General features: G+C 49.1%; 1 protein-coding gene across 1 annotated transcript in view; it reads right to left on the bottom strand.

Annotated features, from left to right (window-relative positions):
• Nucleotides 1–2160: 2160 nt before the first annotated feature.
• The window catches only part of AOAH (acyloxyacyl hydrolase), a gene marked incomplete at its 5' end in the record, with an annotated part of 93789 nt that continues 87804 nt past the window's right edge, over nt 2161–8145 (bottom strand). The window contains 1 exon segment of the mRNA XM_036738693.1: nt 2161–2634. Coding sequence (XP_036594588.1) covers nt 2506–2634 — 129 coding nt within the window.

Genomic DNA, 8145 nt, shown 5'->3' with positions numbered 1-8145 from the left:
GTGATATATGTGTGAATACACACATGTGTAAATTGTGTATGTCAGACAGGTAATGAGGGTAAATGAAAGAAAGGTCCATCTCCCTGCTGCCTTCTGCTTATCATCCCTCCTAACTCTGACACTGCTGGTCATTCCCAGCTCTCGGGAACTCCCTTGGGAAGAAACATCCCTGAAACCTCAGCTGGAAATGCGCATCTCCATTCCAGGTCCCAGGATTCAGAGCTGATTGGTGCCAATCGGAGCAGATGCCAATGCTGGGGAGCAGTTACATGTCTCCCTCCACGGTTCTCCATTCCTCCTCCCTCTCAGCTGTCTGTACCCAAACTAGCATCTGAATGGGAAGGAGGGCAGAAAAACTCAAACAGAATGGAACCTAAACTATCTGTCTCTAGGAGGAAGCCTGTGAAACAGCCAATGGGGAAGGGTTGGGCTGTGTGCCCATGTGAGAAATCTCACCCCATCTCCTGGCCTTTCGAGTGACTTTGTTCTAGTCTTTAACTCACACATAGATGACGTTGGGGCCCTTTGGTCCCTCACGCTCTCACAAGATGCGATGCATTACACGTGCATGGGCCACGGCCCATACATTCCTATAGATGTCTCTCCTGTATTCTGTACGCATGTCCTTTCGTCCCATGGAGGGTGGGAAAATGTACCTCGGGTTTATGTGGAAATGTTTCGTGGTTACTACACTGCTTCATTAAACGCCTTTGCTGTAACCTAATTGTGTCTTCTGGCTCATGAGTAAAGGCAAACGCACCAGGAAGGACTCATTAGCTAGGTTTTTGGTGAAAATTGGCAAAGCGCCTTGAAATTGAGGAAGGCTTGTCTGGGGGACCTACTGTGTGAGTGTAGGGCTGCCCTCACAGGCTGTATTTCTCACCTCCCTCTGGACACTGGGCAATTTGATGGCCCTTGCTATTTCAGTGAGGTACCTGATGAGCCCAGCTGAAGATGGAGGAAGACCGAGGATGTTTGGCCTGAAATCCCTAATCCTGACTCTCCTGGTCATCAGAGGACATTTATGAAGCCAAGTGACTGCATTAATATTCCTTTCTCTTTGAAAATGATCTTCAGCTCCTGGTGGCCTGGGGTCAAGGCTAGTTTGTTACCAGGGTCCTGTCCCTTGGGCACGCTTCTTAGGAGAGTTGCATTTCTGCAGTTCTAGGGTAGTGGGAGGACGGTTATTCTTTTTGATGGATGCTGCTGTCAACTGGGAAGCACCTGGGACCATTTCCCATCAGCCCCCCCCCCTCCATGTATGTCCAGGATCTAGTAATAATTAGAGAATGCCAGTACCTGGGGAGACCTGGCTTTGAGGCCTGAACCAGTCTGGCCAAATGCCATCACCACTGGGGGCTTGTTCTTTCTCCCTGGTCTCGAGGTCTCATGACAATGGCGACAAAAGCCCCAGCTGTCCAGTAGGGAGATGGAAGAAGCTGATGCCAGGGCTGTCTGCTCTGAGATGGAAGGGCTCTGGCATGGTTCTTGAAGATGCCAGGAGGGGGTGCTGTCCTCAAGGAAATATGGCCCCAGGTTCCCAGTTGGCTTGCCTTCCCCGGGCCTGGAGTCTGCCAGCAGCTTCTGCTGTAGGTAATCCTCCACCATGACGACTTCCCGTGAGCCAATCCTCATTTCCCCTTTGTTCCTGAAGCCAAGGCCTGGTAGAGGAGGGCTTCAGTGGGCAGGACTGACCTTCCCTGTAGGGATGTGAGCCAGTTCCCATGAGGGGAGTGAAGCCTGCCAGGCACATCAGCATTCAGGGCAGAATCGGGAGCGGAAAAGGCATTTAACGGCACATCGGCACCGCTATTCAGCCAATGATCCATGCAGTTGGGAACACTCAAACGCTGCAGCCTGAGATCACACAAAAGTCTTTATTTCCTGATTTTTATGAGAAAATCCACTCTAATAAGAGAAAAACGCTGCCTCAGTTCAATTTAGATGTCCTAAGTACTTACTATGAGTAAGGGGAAAGGAATAAGCACTGACTTAGCACCTACTATGTGTCAGGTGCCCTACTAAGTGCTTCACAATATCTCATTTGGTCCTCACGGAAACCCCATGAGGTGGGTGCTGTGATTATCCCCGACTGAGGCAAACAGAAGTTAAGTGACACACCCAGGGCCAACACAGCTAGTAAGTGTCTGTGACCAGATTTGAACTCAGGTCTTCCTGATTCCAGGCTCTACCCACTGCACCACCTAGCTGCCCCGTAAGTAAGGGGTAGGTAAGGGGTAAAAAGACAATCATCAAATGGTCCTTGCCCAGAATGAACTTCCATCCCAATGGAGGAACGTATGACCTGAGCACAGATGAGAGCTGAGGGCCAGAGCCCCAAAGGTGTGAGGAGGGTGCTACCGGATGGCTGGGGGTGTAGCCGGGCCCAGCTACCTTGGTGTACGCTCATTTCGATGGGGGGCAAGGGCCAAGGGGAGATTTGCACCCATCCTGGTTCCAGCTTCCTGGAGTCAGAGGAAGGGCTGCCCAAGGAGCCCCAGGCACTCAGTGACCGCCTTGGTCACCAAACAGGCGCTCGATCTCATGGTTGAATGGATTCTCCTTTCCCAGGACATGGGGCCATCGCTGGAGGACTTTCTCCCAGAAGAACTTTGCAGCTAGCCGTGACGCTACCTGTGAGAGACAATCAGATTCCTACTTGGCTTTGGACCATGGGTTTCCCGGGCAGCATATCCTCAGTCTGGGAGTTGTCAGTCGCTCTTTTCACAGAGTTTCTGAGTTAGAAGGGCACTCCCTCAGTGCCATTCAGTCCAAGGCCTACCCACACAAACCAGTGATGGTCATCCAGGCTTTGCTTGAAGCCCCTTGGGGAGAGGGAATCCCCCAGGCTGCACCTCCTACTTTGGGGGAGCTTTCATTGTTAGAACACTGTCCTCTTCCACTGAGCCCACGTTTGCCTTTGAAACTTTGGTCTGGAACCCCTGAGATCTGCCCTCTGGGGACAGGTACAATGAATCCTTCTTCCTCTTCCACATAGCCCCTGCTCATGCCTGACATACCACCCTGAGCCTTCTCTTCTCCACTTTGAATGATCCTTACTTGATTTTTTTTAAAAAAAAGAATGATTTTTTGGCACCATCTCCAAAGCAAGCCGCAGCACCCTTCCACAGGTGGGGTGGACGTATGTGTTTTGGGCTGTCACTAATCATATTTGAACTGTACGGCTCTGTAAACTAGGTGGGCCAGAGGAAACCCAACATGTCTGAAACCAGATTCCTACTCTGTCCTCCCAAACCTCCCCTGTCTGAATTCCCTATTGTCATCAAGGCTGCCACTATCCTCCCAGTCACCCAACTCACCATCTTCTCTTTCCCCAACCCCCCCCCCCAATATATCCAATTGTTTGCCAAGGTCTGTCCTTTTTATGTACATGCTACCTTCTCTCCTCTGATGCTGTCACCCATCCAGTGGACTCATCCCCTGGAGCTCAGCCCAGCTGGCGGGGCTGCCCACCTCAGATCTCACCCCATTCTGGTTAGTCCTATACTTAGCTTCCTAAAGTTCGGGGCAGACCCTGTCAATCACCTCTGCTGCTTCCTGCTTCCCCAAGGATCAAAGGAATGATCCCGTTTGGCTCTTAAAGCCTTTGTGGCCAGGCTCCTCCCGACCTCTCCAGTCTTCCTACATCCCACTCCTCTCCAGGCACTCCTGCATCCGCCCCGGCCTCTTTTTGGCTCCTCCAACAAGCCACACCCTCTCCGACTCACTGACCTCCTCCAACCCTCTCCTCCTCATATCTACCAGGGGCCTTCCTGACTTCCCCTAGGCCCCACCTAGAATCCCACCTCTCCATCCTCCTGAACTCTAGGGCCTTCCCTCTGTTGGTCATCTCCAATGTAGCCTGTCCACCGCTTGTCTGTGTGCAGCGGTTTGCATGTTGTCCCCCTTGTGAGACTGAGCTCCCTGAGAGCCGGGGCTGGTGTTGATGAACCTTTCTTTGTATCCTCAGCACTTGGCCCAGCGCTGGGTGCATAGTAGGTACTTAATAAATGGTTGCTGACTCGGCAGTCACCACCATGATGGTGTCCTTGTCCCATGTCCCCGGTCCCTCTTGTACATCTTCCTAATAGCTGCCAAAGCTTTAAGAAGAAATATGAGCATGTTGGCTCCTACTTAGCAAACTCCTGGGACTGCAATCAAACACAAACTCCCTAATTCACCGTGAAAGCTCTTCTCCACCTGTTCTCAACCGAACTTTTCAGCCTCACTGAACATTCCTCCCCATTCCAGACTCTGTGAATCCAGCCAGACTGATCTCCCTGTCTCATGCAGGGCCACCATCTCCCATCACCATGCTTTTGCACAGCTTGGAATCCACTCTCTCCTCCCCTCTGCCTCAGAGAATCCCTAGCTTCTCTCAAGGCTCAGTTTAAGCACTACATTCTACTAAAGCCTTCCTTGATGTCCCCAAGCTGCTGGTACCTGCCTGCCCTTCTTAGTTATCCATGCTATCCACCCCATTAGAATGTCAACTTCCTGAGTGCAGGGGCTTTTTCACTTTTGTCTTTGGCTCTCCATCACTTAACACAATGGCTGGAGCATAGGTTGTTGTAAATGCTTGTTGATTAATTGTATCTAATAATCACCCATCTAGCTATCTATTTATCTTTCTGCTTCTATTTATTTATCTGTATCTCTCTCTTGCTACCTTCTTTATGTCTGTATATCTACTTCTATCGCCATTTCTCTCTATCTGTATGTCTATTCTCTCTCTCTCCATCATCCATCCATCCATCCATCCATCCTTTCATCTACCTATCCATCATCTATCTATCTATCTATCTATCTATCTATCTATCTATCTATGTATCCATGTATCTATCTATCTATCTATCTCTGTGCATATGTGTTTGTTATCTCCCCTGGCTAGAATGCCAGTCTCCCAAAGGAAGGGGGAATGTTCCACCTTTGTCTTGGCACACTCCAGATTTACATAGAGCTTGGCATGTAGTGGTACTAAATAAATGTGTATTGATTGATGCAACATTTGAAGCAGAATTCACATTCAGGCTTTCCTTCAAGTCCAAGATGATGAATAGTATGGTTAGGCCAATGAGTATAAAGAGTATTTGATTATGACAGGCAGAGAAGCATGTGGTCTATGCACATCCTTGAAGGGAAGGCCACCAAAGATTCTCAACCCTGGTTCTGTTTATTTATCTATTGCTAGCCAATGTTTTGGTCCTCAGTTACCTTCCTAGGTCTGTACTTTCGCTGTCTGGGTTCTCTTTTCCCAGAATGACAGTAGAGGCATTTCTTGTCAATGGTATGCCTTGGAAGTCTTTGACACTCCTTACACTGACTTTTGACCTTAGGCTTGGTCTCTATTGGTGGGACCAGCCACTCCACTCTCATGGTAAGTGTCTCATTTCCTTGGTCCAATGGTCTCACATTCCTAGATTAAATACAATCATCAAGTCTCGCTACTCATTGCCACCAAAGTTTTAGCTTGTTCTCACCAAAACTTTTGGCTTCTGAAATGTCCTTCTGTCCCTAAACATATTGTCTGTATCCTACCCTTTGTGTAGTTCTGGTAGCTATCATTGAGTGACTGGAGAATGTCTCCAATTCATAGATCTGAAGGCCTTCAGACAGGTTCTCCTCAGGGATGAATATCTGAGAGAACCAGGCCTAATGCACACTGAAGCCAACTATGATTTTGCATGAAAACGTAATTCAGTATTAACATAACCATCAAGCCTTGATAATGCCTGACACATTGTCTAATCATAAACTGGAGTTTTAATGCTTTTTGACCTTGGGTGAGGCACTTCCCCTTGGGCCTCAGTCTCCTCTTCTGTAAAATGAGGGGATTGGACTAGATGGTCTTGTAGCCAGCTCTAGCCTATGAACCTATAAGGAAGAAGCAGCTGAGGACCATGTGCTGTGTGGGGACAGTGATCTTTCTCTGGACAGGAGGCATGTGTCATGTTGGCTTTCCAAAGCGGAAAAACCCAGATTATTGGTAAATCAAGAATGGATTTTGGGGGCAGACACTGTAGGCAGCATTTTCCCTGTTTTACGTATGAGGAGACTGAGGTTCTGTGAGACTTGCTTATGGTCACACAGTGTCAGAGTCGGAAGTGGGATTTGGACGCAGATTTCACCAAGACCAGGCTCTATCTGCCCCAGCCTGCTGCCTCACAGCTCAGAGAGTGACTGGCAGAAAGAGGGGCCCTGGCAAACAGTATTCTGGCTTGTCATGAAATGCACCTGCGCAGACCAACCAGCTTTCTAGAAACAAGGGACTCACTCCAGAGACACGCAATGCCCAGGCTCAGTGGAGGCAAATGAAATTGCTGAAAATTAACTGGTCTGGTTACAAAAAAGACCAACAGCATCTCGGCTATTTTCCTAAAAATTGTATGGAACCAAGGCACATAGTGTAATTTCCCTATAGGGTTCGATAATTGAAGTGGGAGAGGGGAGGATAAGGAGACGGAAAGAGAAATGAATTAGCTTGGATTTGAGCAAGCTGAAAATGTGTTTCAGAGAGAAATTGGATGGATGTCATCTTAATGTTCATATGGAAGATCTGTTGGTATGTTGTGGAGTGTGCATTATTAAGCCACACTCTTAACTCTATAAAGAGTGGAGATAGTGCTGTTGATTTCAGTGGACTTTTATTGGTCCCCATCCTCATGGCCCACCTTGGACACTCCCTGGCTGCCAGACCCTGGGCAAATCACTCCACTTAGTGCTCGGGCAGCTCTCCATGGGCCTAAGTGGCACAGATAGGCTCACCTGCAGCAGAAGAAGGAACTCCCTTTCCCTAGGAAACCATGGGTCCAGTCCCTACCCTGGTTGGTGCTCTCTGCAGCTTCTCTGAGTGCCTCCTTCCCCAGGACATGCTTCTCTTGGCTTCTGTGAGACTGGGCTCACCTGGTTTGCCTCCTCCCTTTCTGACTGCTACTTCAAAGTTTCCTTTGTTGTTCCCTCGAAGGAAGTGTGTTTGACTCAATCAGTCAATCTAAGCGCTGGGGACACACGGAAGTAGAGCAGGCTTGGCCTTCAAGGAGTTTATAGCCTAGCTGGAGAGACCATCCATCCGTCCATCTGTCTATCTATCTATCTATCTATCTATCTATCTATCTATCACTATCACTGTGCTACACTCTCTCCCCAATGACCTCATCTACTTCCCACCATCAGCCCCCAGCAGATACCTTCCAAAGCACAGACCCAGGCCTAATCTCTCTCCTGAGCACCTCTCTTGCAATCCCTGTGGGGCATCTCCAACTCCACCTTCCCACTCTGCCCTGCTCCCCCAACTCATCATCCGAACCCTCCACCTGTCCATCCGGTTGAGGAGGGAGACTCTACCAATCTTCAATCTCCCAGGTTTCCCCCTCCAACACCTATTGAATTCTTCCCTCTCCTGCCTTCATGCACTCACCCCCAAATCCACCCTCCCCCACGTTTTCCTTGGTTACTTCAGCCTAGGAAAATCCTTCGCTGCCTTCAAGGTTCAGCTCCATGCTGCCTCCTCATCAAAGGTTCCCCTCATCGTTTTCCCCCAGTCCCAATGGCCAGTTGTTAGTGGGGTCTGTCCCCTTGGATCGCTTTGTAGTCATTGATCTGTTCAAGCCTAAGGCTACTTGAGGGCAGAGGCTATTTTGCTATGGGCTTTATATTCCCAGCAGAGGCCCATAGTCAGTGCTTAATAAATGCTTATTGAATGAATTTAACAGGCATACGTTTTCCCCTTAGTTTTACATTTAATCAGCTTTATAATAGCCAATGGGCCCACGTGGCAATGGGGAGGAAGTCCCTTTGTCACACTGTTCAGGCCTCATGCTGTTAGAGATTCATTGGCTGTGGCTTTTTTTTTTTTTAACATAGCTGCTGTTGGTGTGGGTACCAGACTCTTCACTTGCTTGGGTCTTTCCTCCCCTGAAAGCCTACATGGTGAGTCCTCTGAGTCTGGAAGTGATTCTGGAGAATTTTCAGGCAGGGTCTCTGAGAACACACATACAGGGGTCCTCCCCTCTTGGATGAGTGGATGGGTGGTGCCACGGAGAGTGAGCCCACATGCAGGAAGACCTACACTCAGCTCCAGCCTCAGACACTCACTGGCTGTGTGACCCTGGGTGAATCATTTAACCTATCTGCCTCAGTTTCCTC

The sequence above is a fragment of the Trichosurus vulpecula genome, chromosome 9 (assembly GCF_011100635.1).
Source record: "Trichosurus vulpecula isolate mTriVul1 chromosome 9, mTriVul1.pri, whole genome shotgun sequence".
Lineage (NCBI taxonomy): Eukaryota > Metazoa > Chordata > Mammalia > Diprotodontia > Phalangeridae > Trichosurus > Trichosurus vulpecula.
The sequence above is the reverse complement of the archived record's forward strand: the minus strand, read 5'-3'. Positions and strand labels throughout refer to the sequence as shown.